Genomic DNA, 24,929 nt, shown 5'->3' with positions numbered 1-24,929 from the left:
CACACACACACTTCATGATTAAAGCAACAGCTTTTTAAAATTAGAATTGTGTGTGGGGAAGGAGGGAGGGGCAGGTTTTTAAATAAATTGAGCAGATTTCATGCTGTGAGTTCCTGAGTGCTGATGGCAAGTTATGCAGGGTTTTGCAACTATTTATAAAGAATTAGCTCTATTACACTGCTGAGGAAGGCAGAGAAGTACCTAGAGCAGTGTTTCCCAAACTTGTTCAGCCGCTTGTGTAGGGAAAGCCCCTGGCGGGCCAGGCCAGTTTGTTTACCTGCTGCATCCGCAGGTTTGGCCGATCGTGGCTCCCAGTGGCCGCGGTTCGCTGCTCCAGGTCAATCAGAGCTGCTGAAAGTGGCGCGAACCAAGGGACTTATTGGCCGTCGCTTCCAGCGGGCTCCCATTGGCCAGGAGCAGTGAACCACGGCCACTGGGAGCCGCGATCGGCCAAACCTGCGGACACGGCAGGTAAACAAACCGGCCCGGCCGAACAAGCGGCGGAACAAGTTTGGGAAACACTGGCCTAGAGAATAAGCTGAAGCTGTGCAAGTGAAGTGAATGTCTTTTATTGCTTTTACTCCACTTGGGCCTCTGATAAATTTTCCCATTGCTGCTACCACTGGTTCAGCTCCAATAGTGAAGACAATGGTGGGACATTTTAGCAAAAACAATCTTGGCACAAGACGTTGAAGTTAATTAACACACCACTGTAAGCAAGTTCTGATACTACTAATCACCTTAGAGTTATCAACCACCATGTAGATAGTAAGTGATGCACTCCGAGGGGATTACTACTCCTCCCCCTCTCTCCTTATTTCTGATTGGGTGGGGAGGAGGAGGAGGAGAGGGGAAAGGAGTTGCCACTAGTACTTACAGGGGAAAGCAGGGGGAGAACAGGGGAGAGGAATCCTTAGCTGCTGATATTACTACAGCTGGTCTCTGCTGCAAGAGACACACCAACCAGACACTCCCCATCCACAAACTCCCAGTGCCACCTGCAACTGGAAGAGCAACCAGGAAGAGGTATTTTGTCAGGAAAGTCCTCTCCTGTTCTAAAGAAACTCCATGTAACTGGGTTACACACTGCACTCTTTTAGAAGAGGGCAACTGGAGCTAAAATCCTGCATTAAAATTCAGGTAGTTACTGATGAGTCATGATGGAAGGTGGGTCCAGTAGCTCCAGTGTGAATAAATTATTTGTAGTACCTAGGGACACCGACCAAGATCGAGACCATGTTGTGCCAGGCACTGTACAAGTCAGGAGGTAAGCTATTCAGAACAGGAACTGTCTCCTAATATCAAGGTGATGGGAGTGTCTGTGCCAGAAAGAATTAAGCCAGAGGTGGTTTTACAGAGAAACCCTAAGAACAGCCACACTTGAGAAGCAGCTTAAGTTGAGGTTTACACTGTTATTTCCGAATTACCAATAAAGCCAAGCCCCCAAATGGTGGAGGGTTTTGGAAACTAACTCTGTTCTGCATGCTCCAAGGACAGAGCAGAGAATCCAGTTATTCTCCACTTCTTCCCTCTTTCAATGGAATCAGCACTTCACTGTAAGATTCCACTGTACACACTCACAGCTACACCATGCCATCAAGGGAAATAGGACATCCATGACCTCTTTAGGATTCTTCAATTCCTACAAATGCAAAGCTCAGATCCAGCATCCTCATCCACCAAGCATGTAATTCTCATTTAAAAAGCCTAATTTTCCACTTCAAACACCTACCGTATGGTCCAGCTTTATTAACCCAGGGTATTCACAAAAGTCTGATCTGAACCCAAAGCTTAGGAGACAGGAAGATGTTCAGGGTACATCTACACAGGGATAAAAGACCGATGGCATGGCTGTGGCTGGTCTAGGTCAGCTGACTCAAGCTCATGGGCTAAAAATTGCTGTATAGACTTCAGGCTGGGGCTGGAGCCTGAGCTCTGGGACCCCACTCTCTGAGGGTCCCAGTCCCGAACATCTACAGAGCGATTTTTCAGCCCCAGAGCCCACTCCCCACAGCCTGAGTCAGCTGACCCAGACCAGTCATGGGTTTATCATCCCTGTGTAGACGTACCCTTACAGAGCAGACAGACAGAGTAGTCAACAGCCTATAATAGGAACCAAACCGTGGATCAGAAACTGTCATAATAGGCTCTCTGTGGTACGACTGACCCCAAACCAGTCATACATAACGTAATAGGAAATAGATGCCATATGCACTCCAGTCTTTTGATGTGTTACTATTTTCTAGTTAAATGTAACATAACTATTCCAAAGCATATCCACAATGAAACACTTTCCAGGAACACGTAAAGGAGGTTGGATGGATAGCTAGAGCATAAGTCAACTTTCTAGGTCTAACATTGAGATATCAGAAACTTCAGTAAAAAGGGGAAGTTTACAGATTATATAAAAACCTGGCAACAAAACACTTAGTAACATTTATATCTGCTAGCATGAAACCTAAAAAGGATCCAACTCGTTGTGGAAGACCAAGAGTACTATGGTTCTCCACTGGCTTCCAAAAGTCTTACGACAGGGATGTTCTCAGCAAGATTCCATACCCTTTTAGTTCATCAGCTAAGCACATGCCGAATTGTTTGGTACCAGTTTCCATGCACCTTCTTATCATTAGCCGATACCGAGGTTCAAAGACATGAAGTGGGCAAGGAATGGTAGGGAAGGCCATGGTACACACAAAGATGGGAACATCTTCATTCAAACTGCAAAAATACAAATATGAGAACAGTCAGTCAGTCTCCTCACACATACTGTATTTATTCAGCACAAAACCTCATAGTTGAGGTTTGACTAGAATGGTTTCTCGGACTTGTTTCTCGTAAAATAAGGTCTTGGCCAACAAAAATTTGTTGCTTTCACAGGCACCAGAGCACCAAGGGCTCTCCCTGCTATTAATGCACTCTAGGTACCAATACCTCCATTCTTTGGTTTTTAACAGAGAAAGTTTGGAAAATGCAATCGCATTCCCAAGCATGTGCATGGAAAAAAGCATCTAATTTGCACATCACTGAGTCTTTTACAGCTTTTATCTGTAATTTTCAAAAAGATATGTTACTGCATACTACATATACTTTAAACATGGCTGGAAAGCAATCCTTGTATTCCGAAGTGACGTGGAGTGTTTGTAGGAATTCAGTGGAAATGGGGACTCAAGGACAGAGTTAACTTTCAGCCTCTAGTTTTGTAACATATTTTCATTTTTCTGTTGTGATTTCTTAAATTCAGCTATATGGCAAGTACAAGTAATCATGGATAAAGCAGCCAATACATCTACTTATAAGGATGTGCAGAAGCATACCTGCTTACATTTTATGCTTCTTTTACTCCCAATCCCCCACTTCCTACTTTTGGGGAAGATGTTTTAATTAGTTTTAAATTACGGGTTTTTTTATTCACAGAAATAAATCCGCTAAATTTATTGCCAAATAAAATTAATATTTTCCACGGATATTGTGCACCTCTCACATCCAAGCCTATTTTTCCTTGATGACTATCTACTACGAACATGCCAACACTGGAACAGATTAAATGAGCATTTGAAACCTACTTTCATAAATAAAAGGTTTCTTCAGTAATCTAGATCAAAATAAAAATTTACAATATTTAGATACAACAGAAAAACAACTTACTTTGATAATTCCTTCATTTCTTCTTCATAAATTTTCTTTCTTTCTGATAATTCTTCTGGCAAATAACGAACTATTAGTTCTTCTGTAAGGACAGTCTTTTTATAAGTTCTGCTTGCCAAAAACTATAGAGAAGAGAGTTAAAGTTTAAGTACTAATATTTAATCATTTATGTCCAGCCTCCATTCCAAGAGCAAGATAGCGCAAGATGGTCGCAAACAGTGACAAAACAATTAATGCAGCAGCTTCCTGATGTAAAGTTGTTATAACCCCCCTTCTTTTCTCACTCTTTCAAAAAATTGAGATTATCTCTGAGATACAAGAGTGGACACGCTATCCGCTTCAGTGCCAATAAACTTCCAGAAGGACACATTTATCATAGGCTTTACAACATAACAATAAAAAAAAAAAGTGTACTCTTCAGAGCTGTGAGAATAACTGACCTGCAATTCACTGGCAGTTCTAAAGAGTTGAAAACAATTCAGTTTGACTCGAAAATTCCAGAATATTTCAGGTTTGGTTCAGCATATTAAAAAAAAAAAAAGAGTTGGGAAAAACTTGTATCAGGTCATCTAAAGAAAAAACATTTTGGATAGTGATAGTCACTTATTACCTAGCTGTTAAAGAAAGCACTGACCCAGGATGTGGAAAACCCAGGTTCAAATCCCCACTCTAGAACAGGGACTTGAAGCCGGGGTCTCTGCCATTCCCAGGTGAGTGTCCCAACCACCAGGGTTAGAGAGTATTCTCAGTCTCTCCTGTTGAACCTATTCCACTCTGTATAAAGCGTTTAAGTATTCACCGGACCAGAGAGAGAGAGTGAGCGAATGAGAATGACTATCGCCTGGTGGTTAAGGCACTCACCTGGAAGGGCAGGCAACACTCAGGTTCCAGTCCCTGCTCCAATGAATATTTAATCATGTATCCAAAGTGTAACAGCTTCAGCAGGAGAGAAGAGGAAGGGGTATGTGCTTTAACTGGGCTAAAGGATGTAAGTGGTTCACCACCACCTCCAGTTTTGTGAATCTAACAAACAAAAACAAAATATTTAGGTTTCGGAAATGGTGGAAAAAAGCTGATTCGACATTTCTGAATTTCTTTTGATCCTTAACCCTCCTGCCCTCCCCAATTTTGACTGAAACAACTAACTGAAGCACACAGGAAATGTTTGTGAAATGTTTTGATCTATGCAAATCAGCATTTTTCTGCAAAATATTTTCTGTTCCCGTTCCCACACCCCGCTGCTCGCATCAAAAACAAACAAACAAGCAAAAAAACTTTTGCCCACCTCTAGTCCTCTTTAATTAGTGTAAAGGAGATAATACCTTTTGACTCAAGCTGCCAAGTTATTGCCACCTGAGGACTCTAAATATTTGGGAATCAGATTTCCTGCAGCTGAGCATACATTCTCTACACCAGAATGGCCAGAAGCGTGCTTTGTTCACCAACCCAGTATCAGTAGAGATACTGCAATGACAGTACGGCCTCTTCAGCATTTTCATAGTCTTTGTTAGAGATTGTTCATGCAAAAACTAAAATGCCTCATTTCAATGTGAGAAAGTAATACTGTACGAACAATTTTGGTCAGTACTTCCCTTCCCTCCGGCCTGCTCCAGATTATTAATACAGCTTAATAAATACTAGTGTTAGTATTCAGACTATGTCTGTGCAGAGCACAAGAAGACTACTATGTTGGCCCTATATTGTTCAGCTGTATGTATGCAAAGAGATTTTGCACAATATGCCAAAATCTTAATAAAAGCTTCTAAAAAAACCCTTCACAAATACAAACTTACTTCAGAGAGCTTTTCTTTGCAGAGCGGGCAATATGGGTTATGGTCAAGGCAACGCTCAAGGCATTTGAGACAAAATGTATGTCCACAGGGAGTGGTAACAGGCTCATAGAATAACCTAAACCAGACAGTTGGGACAAAATAAAATTAGTTCTTTAGAATTTCCATCCCACACACAAAACAATACAGATAGTAATGTGTCACTAAGCCTATCATTTTAAAAGCTATTTCCTGCCCTGCATGTCAATCTTGTGAGACATTTTTATTATCTAGTCTCTATCCTAGGATGTAAAAGGGATTTCATTTTTAAAGTAAATCCATTACATTGACATGTTGCAAAAATAATTTCAGCATCTCCACTGATGTTAACATTTATTACATTTTTGCAAAGATGAAACAAAACCTTTAGTTCATGTTAGAATAGCTTCCAGTACCCTTTCCTCAAAGCAAATACATTTGGTCTAAAGTTTAGGAAGACTCTCAGCTCTATGCAGTCATACCTCATGCAGAGGGAACACTCGAAGTCAGATGCATCCACAACGACTGTTGGTATCTCACGTAATGAAGGGGTGGCTGAGTTTTCAAGTACAGTATCTCCATCTAAGGGAGAAGGACAGCTCTATGTCAAACATTCAGGTAAAGCTGGCACTATGTAAGTACACATATTATGGAATCAGAGTAGTGACCCCATGCTAATTTTCTACGATGAACCCAGTTTTTGTATCTGTTCTCTATGAACACAATCTCCCCCCCCAAAAAAACTCCTCTCCACCTAAAATATTACACATGGACTTCCTGCCAGACGGTAACTTTTCTAACAGGGTAAAAGTTTCTTCTGTTGGAGAGCCAAAGTTTGAGACAAGACAAAAAACTCTTTTTTAACAAAGATCTTGGGTTTAGCAGTGTGAAGGAATGCTAGAAGGGTTTTCAGAGTTTGAAATAGGTTTTAATTTTTCAAGAGTTTTTCGTGTTTCAAACAAACAAAAAACCCACCACAAAAAAGCCACAAAAACCCAACCCAACCCCCCCACCTCCAAAACAAGCTTAATTTAAGAACTCCAGGTTCGTTTTTTAACACCCCCTTCTCCCTCTGAAATCAGGACTATTGCATTTAAAGTTTTTTTGGGGAAGGCCGGAGGTTAATTTGCCAACACATTTGAATCTGAGAACTTTGCTGTTGCATTCTCAAGGGCAAGCACTGTTTATAAAAGAGTGAAGAGCATAAAGGAACTTCTAGCATAGTCTGCTTTGTTGGCAAGTTCTGTATAGCTGAATTCCTGATTTTAAAGAATTTTAAACTTAATGCTCTGGGCTGTGCTTTAAGCTCTGACTAAACCAAGCAGGCTGAGCCTTTAAGTGCTGAAGCCAGATCAGCTGGACTAAGAGACCTTATTAAATTCACAGGATTCAGCCTAAATCCCCCAAATCTGCAGACTCCTAAATTCTTGGGTCTTGAGAAACTTACAAATGCCTCAAAACCATGTGGACAAGTCTTGTCTCCCGGTAGACAAGATTTCTACGAGTTTGGACCTAGAAGTTCTGTAGCAGTACAAGTTCCATAACGGTTACTGTCGCTTACAAGGTCTGATCCTGCAATAAGATCTCTGTAGGCAGATTCCTTTCGTCTGTGCACAACTCACTGCAGGATCAGCATCTTTGTCTGATGGTTTTAACACTGTAGTTCAAAAAGCCTAAGCAGCAGAAAGTCTAGAAATACTAAGCAAGAGTTCTAATACCATTGGTAACTCTGCCTCCAAACCCTCTGGTGGAGGAGTCTAACTAGATGTCACATGAAAAATTAAGTTTTCCCCCTTGCATGCAAGTTACAAGACTACGATTTGTTATAGGACAACCTGTACACAACCTTCTGGCCTGTATCAAGTACAGGGGAAGGGTGGAGGGCATTGAGGTCTTGTGGATGATACATTAGTGGTTTTCATGGAAAATGTTTATCTTTAACCTATGTCTTGAGTGTGGGGTCCCTGACCAATAGCAGGACCCTAAACGGGCTATTCAGCAGACAGTAACATGGCATCACATCTTGTGTAAACCTTAAATTGATAGTTAAAGTGTGAAATGGCTCTAAATCCCTTACTGTGGAGATAGGGGAAGGTTAGATTTCCCACCCCAATGATTGGGTGGGTTTGCAGTTCACAGGCCACTCTGTAGGAGTTTTCCTATCACAGCAGGGAGGTGGACCATTTCTATTACCTGGAAGAAATGTGTTTTGAGCGGAGAGGTGGAAATCAGACAGCGATACGTTGTGTGTAAATTTCAAGGCAGAAGTCAGATTTCTAACCTTCAAAATTTGGTGAAACAATGAATGGTAATACAGTGGAGATTTAAAAAAAAAACATTAATTAATTATTTTGTTATACAGTACATTACTGCCTTCTAGCATTCCTTCACACTGCTAAACCCGAGATCTTTGTTAAAAAAGTTTGAAATATCTATGCAATATCAGATGTATCAAATGGCAGAATGGATAGGGTTACTTCTCTTTTAAATGGATTCTTTGTTTTCACGGAAAAATGTGACTGATTTTGATGCAAATTAGCTCCCTTCGTTGAGCTTACTGTGCATCTATTTCATGTAAAGAGACACTGGTTTAGCTATACCGCAGAGGCCTAACTACTACAGCAATCCTTTCACCAGCAGTACAATAGTTAAGCTATTAATGGATGAAGCATCAGAAAAGCAACATTTGGAGAAGAGAAGAGAAGTATGTATTCCTTAGATGAATCAAGACTTCTCTGAAACAATATTATTGATGTTTAGACAAGGGTTTCAACTCTGCACATCACAACAAACAAGAATGACGAGTTGTCTGAAGTTGTGTTGTAACCATGTAGCCCTCTGACCACACACGCCTACTTGTCACTTACCACCCCACACTAGAACCCATATGGGGATCAAACAATTGCAACCCACAGACAATGAGAACCACATCCTGAAAGAAATCTTTCCTGAACTCCCCCACCTCACCATGCTCATCACCAGAAGCAAGCTTTCCACTATGATCTTGAGTGAACTCTCACCAAAAAGGACCCAAAACCCCCCCCAGCATATCACCTCTGGGTGAACACTTTTCACAAAAAGAAAAGAAGTACTTGTGGCACCTTAGAGACTAACAAATTTATTAGAGCATAAGCTTTCGTGAGCTACAGCTCACTTCATCGGATGCATCCGATGAAGTGAGTGTAGTTCACGAAAGCTTATGCTCTAATAAATTTGTTAGTCTCTAAGGTGCCACAAGTACTCCTTCTCTTTTTGCGAATACAGACTAACACGGCTGCTACTCTGAAACTTTTCACAAAGCAATCACTCTATATCTGACCTATCAGAACCCATCCTCAAAGGAAACCTGCATAACACCTTCCATAGATGAACCTGGAAGCTTAAATTCATAACTTTGCTAGGCACTAAAAATTATGGTCTTATTAAAAGAGAGACAGGATTTCTAGTTTATTACAACAATTTGTAACCCACTATCTCCCCATTTTTGTCCTATGACTTCCAGGGCGTTAATGGGCCACTTCAAATTGAATGGTCTCTTAGAATGTGTGTTAGCTACTTGTACTAAGGTCTGGTCTACACCACAGACCTATAAATCGGTAAAACTATGTTGCTCGGGGAGTGAAAAATCCATCGCCCTGAATGACCAAGTTATAGTGACTTAACTCCTTGTGTAGACAACGCTATAGCAGCGGGAGCGCTTTTCCTGCCGACATAGCTATGGCCTCTCGAGGAGGTGGATTAACTACGTATATGAGAGAGCTGTGCCGATGCAGTGTCTTAAGCGAAGACTTGCCCTAAACCATTCATTCTAGCTTATATTTAGCTGTGACACTGAGGGTATGTCTACACTTAAAATGCAACAGCAACACAGCTGCACTGCTTCAGTGTAGACCCTACCTACATTGATAGGAGGGATTCTTCTATCCACATAGGTAATCCACCTGCCTGAGAGGCGGTAGCTAGGTTGATGAAAGAATTCTTCCATCAACCTAGCACAGTCTACACTGGGGGCTAGGTCAATATTGCTATGTCTCTTAGGGTGTGGATTTTTCACACCCCAAGAGAAATAGCTATACTGAAGTAAATTTCTAGTGTAGACCAGGCCTGAGTACCTTTCTCTCTCTCCCTCTCTCTGAGTTTTACCTACAAACAGTAACAAAGCAGTGTTATTTTCCTATCTATTTTAAAATATAGTGCCATAACCCAACACCCCCCGGCACCTCCCCAAACAAACAAAAAACCCCCACAACAGGACAGACCTTTTTTAGGAATCTTATTTGGGACATCCAAGCTTTGTAAATCCCTCAAGTCACTGGATAGCTTTCTTTTTAAACGTGCAACAGGTAAGCTGGAGAGGATTGTTCCCAATGACTTATGGTCTTCAAAATGCAAATCCAGTACATTGTGAGAGACAGAAGAATTAGTGCTTCGAAGAACATCGGACTCTTGGGACAGGGCTTTTGTTAATTTGAATACAGTATCCTGAAAAGAGACAAGCTGCATGAAAGTCAGACAGATTTTGTTTCCTCGTTTTCTGCACTAATTCTATCCATAGAAATGATAAGATAGTAATGTCATGGGGGCAACCTGGTAACTGATCTGAGCCAATACTAATAAGAGATACTTGCTCCAATTGCCTCAGAAATAGAGGGCTATTTCTCTCATTACAATTCTCATTCTTTTCTAACCACCTCTCCTGACATATTGTAATTGTGCATTCTCAAAGCGCACACAGACTAACAAAAATAAAAGGTTATTTAAAGCATCACACCATACGAAAACCGCTATCTGGCTCTCTTAGACAGTGGTACCCCAATCTAATTATATTAGGTAGTCTCAGGATATGTCTACATAGACAAGAAAAACCCCAGGCTGGCCCGTGCCATTCAACTCAGGCTCGGACTGTAGGACTATTCCCAGGTTTGGACCCGAGCTCAGAAGTCTACACAGCAATGAAACAGCCCCACAGCCCAAGTCCCGCAAGCCTGGGCCAGCCACGGGTTTTTCTGTATTGTGTAGACATACCCTCAGAAATGAGGGATCTAAATAAAATTCATACTTCCTTCCACCTTTTTATGATATTGCACTAGAGCGAGATTCCCTCACTAAAATCTGAGGGGGGAAAAGATGCATTAGTAATAACTAAGCTTGTATAGAAACATATGCAACAATTCAAGTCAGGTAGATCCGATATTACAAGATGCTTCAAAATTACTTTTGGTGTTAATATATTTTGAGTATTTTATTCTTTACCTCAGAGCACCCAGCAGCAGAACCATCTTCAACAGTATTTAAGCTGCTTAAAAATGCAGGTTTCAACCTTGTCCGACTAGAGAAAGGTGCAGTGAGGCTGTCATGCACATTTTCGAAGGCTGGGAAAAACATCTCACACATTATCTAGTAAATGAGGAAAAAAAAGAATTATTTGAGCTGGAGTTACAGAAACAAACATATGTGTAGTCTAAATGAAGGTTACTTACATGTAACCAGGGTTCTTCAAGATGTACTCTGCATAGTTACAGATGTAGCCTGCATGGTTAGAACTCTAGCTAGCAGTAGCTCTTGGAGCACTCACATGCCTTCCTCAAACCTCCCCCACAGTGAACACTGAATGTTCCAGGGAGAGGGTGTAAAAGGGACATGGCAATCCAGCTGCCTCAGTTTCTTCCCCATGTGCCAAGCCCTTTGTAAGGTGGACTCCGAGGCAGTGGGGAAAAACAAGCAGGGAGTGCGACTATGCTGGTTACAGGTAAATAACCTTCATTTCTTCTTCAAGTGCCCTCAGCATATTCCCACACACAAGACGATAGTACTCTGATGAAGGACGGTGGGACCATGGAATCCTAATTGAATAAGGACTGCAGAACTGCCATACCAAATTTGCATCAAATCTAGGTTCTAGTTATGCATTTGAGTGGTCGACCTGCTCAGGTGATCTACATGGGTATTTTGTTCCCCCAATACACGAATTGTTATTGGGTGATCATCTTGTTCTAGACCAATCCCAGACACCTTGCCTCTATGCACAATTGTAGGGAATGAGCCTCCCTTCATTTCTTCAGATAATACAAACATTGTCCTATTGTGTGTCATGATCTGGCATACCCTGTGTTTGACCTGAGACAGAAGTGACTTGAGAGCCAACCTGACTGCTCTCAGTTTTAAGATACTGATATGTAGATTCTTTTCCATTGGTGACCAGTGAGCTCTGAACAGTAGATTTTTGTTTAAATGGGCACCACCCAACCCACCATAGACGCATCAGAGGTAGGCATTACTGACAGCAAGACAGACTGAAAGGTATAACCTTCATTACATTTAGAGCACATCCACCACATCAGTGTTAACTTCTATGGTAGAATTACCAATGTGCAATAAACATTGTGTAAGACAAGTTTGTAATTTTTCCTAGCCAGTGCTGCAGGCCTCATCTGAAGACGAGTGTGTGGGTCACTGACATGACTGATGCTAAGAGACCCAGTAACTGGGGGAGAGAATAGCATTGACCATTGCGGGGACTGCAGAAGATGTATAGACAACATTATTTTAATAAACCTTTCTTCTGGAAGAAACACTTTGTTACATTTAAGTCTGATATGGCCCCTATGAAAGGGATCTTTTGGGTTGTTGGATTTAGGAATAGCTTTTCCCAATTTATGCATAATCCCATATTTACTTTTTGCCAAACATATTTGATCCGCATGTAACAGGATTTCTTCCCTCAATGGACACTAACTATCCAGCTGTCTAGGTAAGGATATATATAAATCCCATTTTCTCAGTTATGCTGCCATTACAGATAGGCATTTCATAAACAGCCTTGGACCTCTAGATGAGCCAAAGATGATTATGTACTGAAACATAGTAGATCCTCTCCTACCATGAAATTAAGATTTTCCAGTGATATGGTCTTACTGAAATATGAAAATGTGTCTTAAATACAGAGCTTTGAATCGATCCTGAAGAGAAAGAGGAGGAATTATAGAAGTTAGAGATAATATACAGAAACTAAAACTTTTTGATGTCTCACATGCAATCCACCAATTCACAGAGCACCACTTCGCCCTCTGATGGTGATGATGCTGAAGTGTCTGACATTCTCCTCTGGAGAAGGTATCCTTTCAGAGTCTGGATCCTATTCTTGTATCTCCACTAATTCTTCCTCTTCTGGTAAGAGATCTCTTACCTCTGTAGGACAACTATCAGGACTTAGACCCACTCTCGGATCTGTACCTTTCGGATCTGATAATTGAATGTTTCCTTGGTACCAAACTGGCAAAGGTCTATTTTTATCCATAGAAACATCTTGATAAGGTTAAGAAGATGTCCAGTAAGAGCACAGAACCCCAGGGGGAATTTGCCAGTCTGGCCAAAGGCCCACACTCGGTTCTGGTGGGAAAAAACATTGGCCCTCCAATTCATATCTTCTCTGAACCAAGCCCTTTCTCATTTCAGATGCAACTGAAGACAGCACTCTCCTTGGCTGAATAAAGGAGAGCATGAGAGGGTGGGGGAGCGCGCGCAAACACGCACACACACAAACCAACCAACCCTTTTCTACAGGCCTAGAAGGGGGTCTTAAACGGTGATAGCAGAGGAGAGATCCGGTCTTCAACTCTTCCCCAGGCAAGTATTTAATTGCATCTGTTACAACACAGTGTCTGATAACTCAATTAAGCAGATAATGGAACCAGAGCAGGATTTCAGAGATGAATCTGTGCCACAACTACTATTTGTTGAGGTGCCATGTCAGTACAGGCTATTGCATCATCCTAGTCTACCCTCCTCATCGGTTCCTGAGCTCTTGTACCCAGGATTGGTTCCTGGAAGGCCCTCTGGCCAAACGGTCTCTCTCTTGAGGATCGGCTCTTTGCAAAGAGACTGACAACATTGAGAACCCAGAGCTCATGCTCACCGTGACAGCTGTGTCCTTTTGTCATGGATTGGCTCTAGAAACAGAGTCCAACACCACAGTAGTTTTAACTCATTGGCTCCTTTAGTACCAGGTAGCAAGGTGGAGGTTTTGTCCTTTCCCCCAGACTTGCTTAGAGTGGACATTAGTCTAGGAGACTTGTTCAAATCTTGTACTCTCTTTGTTCTGGATGATTAGCCTTCCTTATCCTTAAACTGCCTTAAGTCTGTTCTGTCTCTCCTTTTTAGCTCATTTGTAAAATTCGAGCATTCTGAAGGTGAAGTGCATTGAATGCTAGATACACTGCTGGGCATGATATCTTTTAAAACTGGGCTTTTTATTTTTTTTTGTTTGGCAAAGAATCCTGAAACCAAAAGATTTACAACATAAACTAATGCTAAAATTAACTAATTCTAACTATAAAATTATTAACTAGCTAGCAAGGTGCAAATCCAGGAGCACTTCCATTCAGCAGGCCCCAGCTGGAAAGAACTGAGATGGCTGGAATGCCACACCCCTTTTATATCTGCACCCCAATTCATGTTCACTGACGTTTGAGGGACAGCAGGAGAGGCGAATGAGTGCTCCAATGACTACTGCTAGTTAGAGTTCTGCCATTCAGGATTCACCAGTTGGGGCATTCCCACGAGTGGGAAATGCAGAGGACACTTGAAGAGCTGGGGGGGGAGCGGGAGGGGGTCACACAATTTGCAAATGAACTCACTGAACACGCCAGGACTGTTGCATCCATTCATTCTCCCTGGCTCTACCACCCACACAATGCCCTCTCTTTTAGGGACTCCCTGAAACACCCCCACCTCTCCTTCATGGCAGAGGCTGTGTCCCTCCGTCCCACACAGGTCCCTCCATACAACTATCCCCGTTCCCCCATGCCAGGATCTGTGCCCCTCCTCCTCACTCAACTCCCACCCCCTCAGGTTCCTGCTACCCCTACAATAGAGTGTATAAAACTCTTATAAAAAAAAGAGTCCAGGCTACAGACTCTCTCCCAATAAAGCAAGTTATGCTGCCGCTTCCGATTTCTCTGCCTGCGGTATGGGTGAGTCTGGGAGTCCTGTTTTTTCTGCGTATCATGCTTTTCCGGTGTTCTTATTTGCACCAACAAAAATTAGGCCTGGGCCCACTGATAACCTAGACTGTTTCCTGAAATTCTGGAAGTAATTATTCTATTAGACGGACACCATTAAGTTGAAGTTAAACCTCACTTCACTAAGCCTATGAGCGTCTGCAGCTTGCTTCCACAGGACAGTGGTAAGGCAAACAGTTTAGTAAAATTCACCTACAAGCAAGACAAGGAGGCGATCAAGGAGATAGAAGTCTCTCCCATGGCAAAGTACTGTGCAATTAGATGCATTAAAGTTTTATTTGATATTGTGCCAAAACGTGTGGGTTTATTTATTTTTTTTTTTTTAACAACATGGAATGTATCTGAATCCAAAGATTTTCCTTAGCTGTAGGGTACAACAGACCCGCATACCAAAAAAAAAAAGAGTGGTACGATGCAGTTACTGTACCTTTTGGGCTTCTTTCTTCATTAAGCTCCATTCAGGATTTAAGGCAACACAATAAAGAAACTCCTTCAGTGCTTCCTCAGTCCTTCCCAATCCAGAAAGAACTTGTGCTTTCACATAACGACCCTGCATGCAAACAAAAGGTGTGTGAAACTGACATTTCCAAAGTGACTGATTGTAACACGAGACCAATGAACACTGCTTTTATTTTCTCAACACTGCACAATAAACATTCTTTCAAATGGAGCAGAAGTTAGAAATAGGATGGGGAGTGGGTTGCAACGCTCTGATCTAAACGTACAAGATGGATGCTTCCATTCCTGTTGTGGCCTTTCCATGGGTTGTAGAGACCAGGAATGGAACACAGCTGTTCCTGAAATTCTTGCACAGCTCCACAGACCCTCTGGATAATGTCAAGTGATCGCCTTTGAGCAAACCAATAGGTAACCCTTTTACTTCTGGACTGAGAGAGTCTGGCACCAGTCAGGGGGTTCAACTCAAGAAAGGGATAGTTGGGAGACCTGCAGATAGATCTGAGGCAAGAGTGGGTGGCTTCTGATGCTGCTCTTGTTCTACCTATCACTTGCAAAGAGGCATTAGTTTTTTTTTCCCTGTTGTACTTCATGGACTGCTTCAAATTTACCATACAACCTGTATTTCTTTCCACAGCGTGTAACCGCCTTCTCCCTCCCCCCAAAAAAGTGCAGCCAGGGGTCACGTCTGAGAATTAGATACACACATTGTTGAACCAAGTTTTAGTTTAAAAAATTTGAAATAAACATAGCATTTTCCTCAGAAAAGCCCTGCAGCATGGAGGACTGGTTGAGCCACTGGAGGGAATTTCAGGAGGTGGAGCATTCCCCTACTGCCAGTGACTGACAGGTCTGGTTCTGTCCCCAAGCATGCCAACGTACCCATTTTAACAGATCAGTGGACCTTAGCATGAAGGACCAATGGACGTACATGCCAAAGCAATTCCATGCACTAGCACAGATTTAAGGTTCCACCACAAACCTCATTGTTTTATATAGAATTTAAGCTTTCATTCAAGTTTCTAGCCCTGTTGGTTGCAAAATAGCCTTCCAAAAGCGACCTGAAAAAGTTCTGTCCTCACCACAAAGAGAGACCTGATATATATTTCTGTTTTTGAAGCATGAGTGTACCATACCTTGGGCCAGAGGGGTTTGTTTTGGCAGAGTGCCTCTGCATCATGGAGAGCTTGTTGATAGTTTTTCATGGTTATCCACAATTCTGCTCGTTGTGCTATTAACGAACATTTGCAAGGAGCTGGAAAACAAAAAGAGAAGGTTAAGAACGCCACGAAGTGAAGAATAATCACGTGCAAAACATAATATCCTAGCCTGAACTTGAGTTATCCCAAAAAAATGCTATTGCAATGAAGTATTTTATTTGTATGCTTACTACTAGAAACAGAAAATTCCTTCTTTTCTTCCTGTAAGCTATGTATATTTCTTTCTCAGCGTGGCACTAATCAATTATTCTCACATATATAAAGTTCAGGGCCAGACTCTTAAGAGAGTTTATGAATAGGGCTGGCAGAATTTGATTTTTTTTTCTAATTATGACAATCAATACTGATTCTTATTTAAGATTTTTTTCTCCTATTTTTAATTACTTCTATTTTTCACAGGGGCTGGGGGGGGGGGGGTCGGGTTGGGGGGTTCCCAGCACCAACAGCGGGCCCATGACATCAGGGAGGCTGAGGTCTTGGCCCAGAGGAGCAGAGACCTTCTCTTCCCCCCCACCCAGGATGAATCCTGGCCCTGAAGGCCACCACCCCGCTGCCAAATGGCTCTGTTCCTGGCCAACAGCCATTCTGCAGTGGGGTGGCCTCCTCCAGGGCCTGGGATTCCTCCTCCTCACAGTCCTGGCTGGGGAAGGTAAGGGGTTGTGATGCCAGGCCAGGACTGCAAGTCTTCCCTGCAGCTTGTCCCTACAGGGATCAGGTGTCACCAACCCTGCGGCAGCAGAGGGAGCCCTCTGCAACCCCACTGTCATGAACCTGCTCGCTCTGCTGGAGAGGGCTCCCTGTGCTGCCCCAGGGCTGGTGCCACCTGAACCCCACAGGCTATTACCCATTGATTCCGCCCCCCACCCCATCAATTTCAGTGGTTCAGCTGAAATCCAAGTTTACCAACATTTACTGACTGAAACTGAATCCTGCCAAGCCTAATTATGAATACGTAGCAAACAACATCCTCCGACTTTTCACAATTCTGTTGTATGCTTTGATTACCCATTCCTTGGGGAAAGAGACCTAACGTCAGTAGTGCCAAGCACACTTCTGGGGCAATATGTGGAAAAACTTAAATCTAAACAAACACTGTACACATTCACTGAAAAGTATAAAATGCATAGAGTAAAGGCACCCCAAACTTTATGATCCTGTTTACCACCAGGCTATGTCCCTCCCATCCTCTGTAACCTCCACTTAGAGTAAATATGAGTCTATGATAAAAGTCTTTTAGCTAGCTGACATCTTAAACTTTGCATACTTTGGTGGCAATTCATTCATGAACCTGATGCACTATAGATTGTAAGCCACTTAAACATCATGGCTTCCCCTCCCCCGCCTCCAAGTTCCCTAAAGACTTGGGTATATAGGGTTTGAAGTGCTTAGTCCTACAGCTCTGAGCTAGCACATACCTGTATCTTCCACAGAATGTTTGAACTCTTCACCCTCACCCTAAAGCTCTGCACAGCACTTTCCTTACTCCATTGTGTGCCATACGCTCTCTCCCAGTTACTTTTCCTTTCATGCCTTTTTGAACACCTTCCCTTTATACCTAGAATGACCTCCATTGTCTCCTCAATATGGACTTTTTCCTCTCCTTGCATTTTCACTGCAGAGTTCCCTTCTTGTGTTCTCCCCAGTTACCCAACCACAAATTTTAAAAACATTCCATTTCATAACCATTCACAATATGGCTTGTCTTTGTTTTAACCCTTATCCCACTTCCTTACCCTTTTTGTATCTTATCTTTCTTTTATAGATTCATAGATACTAAAGGTCAGAAGGGACCATTCTGATCATCTAGTCCGACCTCCTGCACAATGCAGGCACAGAATCTCACCCACCCACTCCTACGAAAAACCTCACCTATGTCTGAGCTATTGAAGTCCTCAAATCGTGGTTTAAAGACTTCAAAGGAGCAGAGAATCCTCCCTCAAGTGACCCGGGCCCCATGCTACAGAGGAAGGCAAAAAACTTCCAGGGCCTTTTCCAATCTACCCTGGAGGAAAATTCCTCCCCAACCCCAAATATGGCGATCAGCTAAACCCTGAGCATATGGGCAAGATTCACCAGCCAGATACTACAGAAAATTCTTTCCTGGGTAACTCAGATCCCATCCATCTAATATCCCATCTCAGGGGATTAGGCCTATTTACCATGAATATTTAAAGATCAATTACCAAAATCACATTATCCCATCATACCATCTCCTCCATAAACTTATCGAGTAGAATCTTAAAGCCAGATAGATCTTTTGCCCTCACTGCTTCCCTTGGAAGGCTATTCCAAAACTTCACTCCTCTGATGGTTAGAAACCTTAGTCTAATTTCAAGTCTAAACTTCCTGGTGGCCAGTTTATAACCATTTGTTCTTGTGTCCACATTGGTGCTGAGCTTAAATAATTCCTCTCCCTCTCCTGTATTTATTCCTCCGATATATTTATAGAGAGCAATCATATCTCCCCTCAACCTTCTTTTAGTTAGGCTAAAAAAGCCAAGCTCCTTAAGTCTCCTTTCATAAGACAAGTTTTCCATTCCTCAGATCATCCTAGTAGCCCTTCTCTGTACCTGCTCCAGTTTGAATTCATCCTTTTATGCATGTTTCCTGGCTCCCCATTTAAAGTTTCATAGCCATTTAAGACTGTAGGTAATTGGCCAGGCACATTTCAATGTCTGTGATCATCTAAACACACAGATTGTAAGGAGGTTAGTGTCCATGGCTGCCCAGCTTCAAATGCAGAAAGATGGGGTGTGAAGAAACAGGGAAGACAACTTATGAAGCTCCTATACTCTGCAGTGTACTTGAACCCAAGCACGGAGACCGTTCAGTGCTCATGTTTCATTTCTTTGAGAGCATCTTTAGTGCATAGTTACGCAGAAATTATTTAAGTTTAGCAGAAACAACGGGCATGTTCTTGATAGAGATGTTGCCCTGTACAACAAAAATAGCATATAGGCGTGCAGGTGATAAACTTTTACAACTCACATAATATACCAGATATGAACTTTCAAAATGCCTGTACACCTCCTTGCATGACAAACCGGACTTAAGTTCTGCAGCAAATTTCTACAATTCTGTCACACGCTACACCAGTACACTAGAAACTGAGGATTAAGTATAAAAATACAACTGGAACAGCTGCTGTCTTATTGTGATATTAAATCAGTGTTCAGACGCAGCGGATTTCCGTATTAGCAGTGTAATCATGTCGCAGAAGCGGTCAGCGATGAAGCTAGAGGTTCTGGTGATGGAACAAGCAGTTGGGGTTTGGGGAGGTGTGGAAAGCAGTTTGGGATTGTGGGTTAGGCAAGTTAGCTTGATGTTTCTACTAATGTCATAAGTTATCTCTAAGTTTCAGTATCAGTCAAGAATTCAGAGCTATTGTTTCAAACCCTCTATAGGTTCAGGTAGACTACACTGCATCACAGTTCAGTTATAAGCTTGTCTTCAGAATCACAAGAGCATTTTCCCCTTTTAATTAAAGGAAAGCAGTAATTCTGGAACACAGCAGTTCAGGGAAGGTTGAATTCAGCAGCAAATTCCCACATAGCCAAGAACACGAGGACATGAAAATATATGAAAGGAGAAAGGGCTGGTCTTTTTCCTCCAGAAGTAGTACAAAAGTCGAGAAAAGAAAAGGAGTACTTGTGGCACCTTAGAGACTAACAAATTTATTAGAGCATAAGCTTTCGTGAGCTACAGCTCACTTCATCGGATGCATCCGATGCAGTGAGCTGTAGCTCACGAAAGCTTATGCTCTAATAAATTTGTTAGTCTCTAAGGTGCCACAAGTACTCCTTTTCTTTTTGCGAATACAGACTAACACGGCTGCTACTCTGAAAAAAGTCGAGAGTTAGATCAAGGAAGACAGTGACAAGTATGACAAGCTACTTCAGGATTCCTACCTCTCTTACTCTGAAACGTGAGGCATGGCCAATCTTATGAATAATGGTCTACAAAATGTTAGGTCGATCAGAAATAAGATTTTCCAGAACTGCGAAAGCAAAATTTACCAAGAATATAGATTGAAGAAAAAAAATTTTCTCCAGAAAGATTAGTCAAGTGGCAAGACCCAAGACTAAGCAATTGGAGTTGTGTATGTGTGCTCATCTGTGCACAAATCTTAGACTGAACTACTTAAATTTGTAATCTGTTATTCTTGCACAGCATACCACATTGAGAGTTTAAATTTACTAACTATACAATTTAAGAACAACAGACAGGTTAAAGTAATTCATGCTGGATCATATCCAGAACTAACTGTCACCAGGAAGATGTATCATCATAGAATCACAGAACATCAGGGTTGGAAGGGACCTCAGGAGGTCATCTAGTCCAACCCCCTGCTCAAAGCAGGACCAATCCCCAACTAAATCATCCTTAAAAACGTCAAAAGAAGGAGATTCCACCACCTCCCTAGGTAATGCATTCCAGTGCTTCACCACCCTCCTAGTGAAAAAGTTTTTCCTAATATCCAACCTAAACCTCTCCCACTGCAACTTGAGACCATTACTCCTCGTTCTGTCATCTGCTACCACCGAGAACAGTCTAGATCCATCCTCTTTGGAACCCCCTTTCAGGTAGTTGAAAGCAGCTATCAAATCCCCCCCTCATTCTTCTCTTCCGCAGACTAAACAATCCCAGTTCCCTCAGCCTCTCCTCATAAGTCATGTGCTCCAGCCCCCTAATCCTTTTTGTTGCCCTCCGTTTTCCAATTTTTTCACATCCTTCTTGTAGCGTGGAGCCCAAAACTGGACACAGCACTCCAGATGAGGCCTCAGTGTCGAATAGAGGGGAATGATCACATCCCTCAATCTGCTGGCAATGCCCCTACTTATACACCATTGGCCTTCTTGGCAACAAGGGCACACTGTTGACTCATATCCAGCTTCTCGTCCATTGTAACCTCTAGGTCCTTTTCTGCAGAACTGCTGCCTAGGCATTCAGTCCCTAGTCTGTAGCGGTGCATGGGATTCTTCTGTCCTTAGTGCAGGACTCTGCACTTGTCCTTACTGAACCTCATCAGATTTCTTTTGGCCCAATCCTCGAATTTGTCTAGGTCCCGCTGTATCCTATCCTTACCCTCCAGCACCTCTCCTCCCAGTTTAGTGTCATTATGGTATAAGCTGCTACTGAACTCACTTTATCAGCTTTAATTTAGTGTTGTAGAACAACAGTTTTGGGTAGGGGAGGGAGGAGGGAAACAAAAACAAAAAAGTCACTCCTCAGAGTTAGAGTTTAAACTCTAATTTAGAGAATCCAGGTGGATTATTACATATCCACTAAGTATCTTAACTCCAAGTGATTGCAACCTCCTCGTACACTCATTTATAAGGGAAAATTAAACACAAAGTTACACATTCGGCTCAACAAGTGTGGAATTAATGGGTTCCAAGATGCTGAACAGTAAATGATTCAATCTAAGTTTAAAAAAAAAAAAACAAAAAACAAAAAACCACACCACACTCACACTTTAACACAAGCAAACATACGAGTCTTTCTTTCAAAGCTCTCAACTATCCAGCCTCTTTTTCTACAGTTGGCCAAATGGCCATATTTAAACTTAAACATTTGATATTTCTCTGGTTTATTTTTAACCTGACTTCTACACCATTTGAGATCACTAAAATTGCTGCCCCAGGGGTCTGATGGCATCCTGTTCACGCTTGAACAATAGTATCAAGTTGTTCAGTTGAAATATTCCATGAGAGCGTCCACCTGAGTTTATTAATGAATTAGCTTCAGCTCTGCTCACATCCCCTTTGAGTTCAATATGCAGGCATTCATCAGAATGATTTTTACGCACATAAAAAGTAAGAAAAAAAGCAAGTTTTGAGTACACATGTGCCAGCATTCACACCAAAAAGTGTTACACTGTACGTGGGTTAGAACATTGACACAGAATGCAGAATTCCTCAGAGTGCCCTGGCATACAGACAACTGACTGCAAATACTAAAAAGATAGGAGCTGTACACACATTGTGTATATTCAGAATGATTAAAGTTATTCTGCCAATAATGCTTGTAGTAAATAGTTTTTCCAGGTATTAGGCGTCAGCCAAGCCATGTGTTGCTTGGAAAGGAAAAATATTTAAAGTTTCTAAAATTCTCAATCCTGCTTAGCTACCATTTCTCCCCGATATATTAGAAGCAGTTTCTTCAAGCCCTCCTCCCAATGCTAAATGAGTTTTACACATCCAATCAAAACAATATAATTAACCCACATGTTCAAAATTTCAGCTTAGGAAACAGGTCTATTTCAAAGTCTCCATAATTGCCTATTGTTTGCCTGAGGACTCCAAGCTGTCAAAGACAACCTCGAACTGTATAAGAACGTCTGGGGTCCTGATCCTTTTTATCTCAGATCTGCTTGATAATTCATGCAGGCTTGATGGCACAAATGAACAGATTTGGCCCAAAGAATACTACTGATCAAAAGATTGAGATCTCTAGTGCATGGGAAGGGGACACACACACACACACACAAAGTAGAACACAGACACACACTCGAAGAAGAATTACACATACCTGGTTCAGCATACTTAGCAGTTGGTTGGCAAAAGGCAACAATATACAAAACATTTTACCCATGAGCCAGTGGAGTGGTTATTTTAAAAATCTCTCCAAAAGATAAATGCATGTTGCATCACCATTCTCGTCACAGTTTAGAATTCCAACTAGAACTCCACAGAAAGTAAGTAAAACCATACAACTCAGACTTACAACCTATGTTAAAAATACTTCCTAATCAATATAATTTGGACACTCAGCGTGCTTTTTCTACGTCAATTAATAGGTCTTCCAGGTAGCAGATGATGTATATTTAAAAACTGCACTGCCATCACCATTAAATCTTGCTGATCACTGAGATAATTAGCCAAGAACCAGTATGGGAGATTCTAAATTCTGCCCAGAAGAAAATCTGACCTATCAAGAGGTATTGACTAGTTTCCTCCCCTTACCTTGAGGTTACACCTATAAATCTAATGAGGAAGGAAGTAGTCCTGCATCAGCTCAGCTACATAGTTTACATATGTCTGCAGTCTTACCCTCAAAGATTTTAGAATGAACTTTGAACAGTGTTTTTCCCCCCCTTTAAATAAAAAGAAAGCCAGAATCAGAGCGATTCAAGAGCATTCTGGTTCAGACTTAGATTTGCCCCTCCCCTATCAAGTTCCTAATCACCCAGCACTTTTGTTGGAAGTATATTGCTCACTCTAGGAACTGTTTGTGTGGAAACCCACTTTCCCCCTATGTTTTCAGTTCTCAATTTACACTTCTGGGCAGGGAGGGTGGTTTCTTTGTACATTTGTACAGTGCCTACCATGATGGGACCCTGATTCCCATTGTGGCCTCTAGGTACTACTAGGTTTCAGAGTAGCAGCCATGTTAGTCTGTATCAGCAAAAAGAATGAGGAGTACTTGTGGCACCTTAGAGACTAACAAATTTATTTGAGCATACGCTTTCGTGAGCTACAGCTCACTTCATCGGATGCATTCAGTGGAAAGTCACTTACGTCTAGTCTTAAAAATAGACAGAGCTCTTTAGGGTCAGGATAGCTGCTATTTCTTTACAGTGCTCAGCATGATGAAGCCCCTAGTCCGGATTAAGGCCTCAGGATGTTACAAATAAGGGATTAAAGTAAACTTCAAATGGGGGAAGAGGTGGACAGTTTCAACTGAATGCATCCGATGAAGTGAGCTGTAGCTCATGAAAGCTTATGCTCAAATAAATGTGTTAGTCTCTAAGGTGCCACAAGTACTCCTTTTCTATTTTGGCTATGTAGCCAATAGAGGGAGCAAGTTAGCAAACCCTGTTTTGTAAATGTTGACAATCACGGATGCTTATGAAAGCAAATGGGGCAAACAAGAACCACCATGTTTTCTTGCTCTCATGAAACAGGGCAAGGGAATTTTAATGTTGCTAAACAAAATAAGGACAAAGCATGCCATGATTGAAGAGTAGAGAAGTTTCCAAGATCATACTTTATCTCAAAAAAGTACAATACAAGCAGGCTTGGCAGTATCTTTCAAGGGAAGCTACTTATTCATCGACTTCCACAGACAGAACATCTGGCAATCTCTTGCCTAAGGAAGGTGGTTGTTGACAAGGCAATTTCAGTGGTAGAGCTGCATTCCCCAGAGAAAGGTAGCAGTGATGTCTCGGAAGGAAGTGGATGTTTTAATACCATTTCTGTCCACCTCTTCCCCCATTTGAAGTTTACTAATGAATCCCTTATTTCTAACATCCTGAGGCCTTAATCCGGACTGGGGGCTTCATCATGCTGAGCACTGTAAAGAAATAGCAGCTATCCCTGCCCCAAAAAGAGCTCTCAGTCTAGTTGCAAGACTAGACATAAGTGACTTAAAAAATCAATTAAAGAGAGGCAGGAAAAGTATGTGTGGGGGGGGGGGGAGGAGGAGGAGGAGAGGGGTGCCCACAAAGGTAATAGCAGTAAAGTCAAAATTATATTAGCTAGCTAGCACTTAACTTGATTAGTCCAATACAAATCTTTAAAAATCAAAATGTTATCATTACACGTATCTTTAGCCTATCGTTTCAAAGCCTTGCTTTCTTTGTTCTAAGATTATTCCCTCTTTCCTCCCAGGGGGTAGGGGGGAAAGATACTTTTAAAAACCTCTCCCTTTTTCTGCAGCTGACTGAACATGTTCTTCAGTAATAATGCATTACTGCTTTATTCTCTTTTGTATTAAGAGTACTTTATGCATCTGTAAAAAGCTATACCAATAAAATACTAAGTAATGCACACAGATAA

General features: G+C 41.8%; 1 protein-coding gene across 2 annotated transcripts in view; it reads right to left on the bottom strand.

Moving 5' to 3' along the window:
- The window catches only part of LONRF2 (LON peptidase N-terminal domain and ring finger 2), a 45,792-nt gene that overhangs the window by 5,790 nt on the left and 15,073 nt on the right, over positions 1-24,929 (bottom strand). The window contains exons 2-10 of one of the 2 annotated variants that reach the window (XM_038378693.2): positions 16,066-16,184; positions 14,901-15,023; positions 10,707-10,850; positions 9,713-9,935; positions 5,936-6,035; positions 5,439-5,553; positions 4,507-4,668; positions 3,646-3,767; positions 2,560-2,718 (exon numbers count right to left, since the gene is read on the bottom strand). In XM_038378693.2, the coding sequence (XP_038234621.1) occupies positions 2,560-2,718; positions 3,646-3,767; positions 4,507-4,668; positions 5,439-5,553; positions 5,936-6,035; positions 9,713-9,935; positions 10,707-10,850; positions 14,901-15,023; positions 16,066-16,184 (1,267 nt within the window). The remainder of the gene's footprint in view (positions 1-2,559; positions 2,719-3,645; positions 3,768-4,506; positions 4,669-5,438; positions 5,554-5,935; positions 6,036-9,712; positions 9,936-10,706; positions 10,851-14,900; positions 15,024-16,065; positions 16,185-24,929) is intronic. The other variant, XM_038378712.2, reaches the window with a different exon arrangement.

This window comes from Dermochelys coriacea, chromosome 1 (assembly GCF_009764565.3).
Source record: "Dermochelys coriacea isolate rDerCor1 chromosome 1, rDerCor1.pri.v4, whole genome shotgun sequence".
In the NCBI taxonomy this organism is placed as follows: domain Eukaryota; kingdom Metazoa; phylum Chordata; order Testudines; family Dermochelyidae; genus Dermochelys; species Dermochelys coriacea.
The sequence above is the reverse complement of the archived record's forward strand: the minus strand, read 5'-3'. Positions and strand labels throughout refer to the sequence as shown.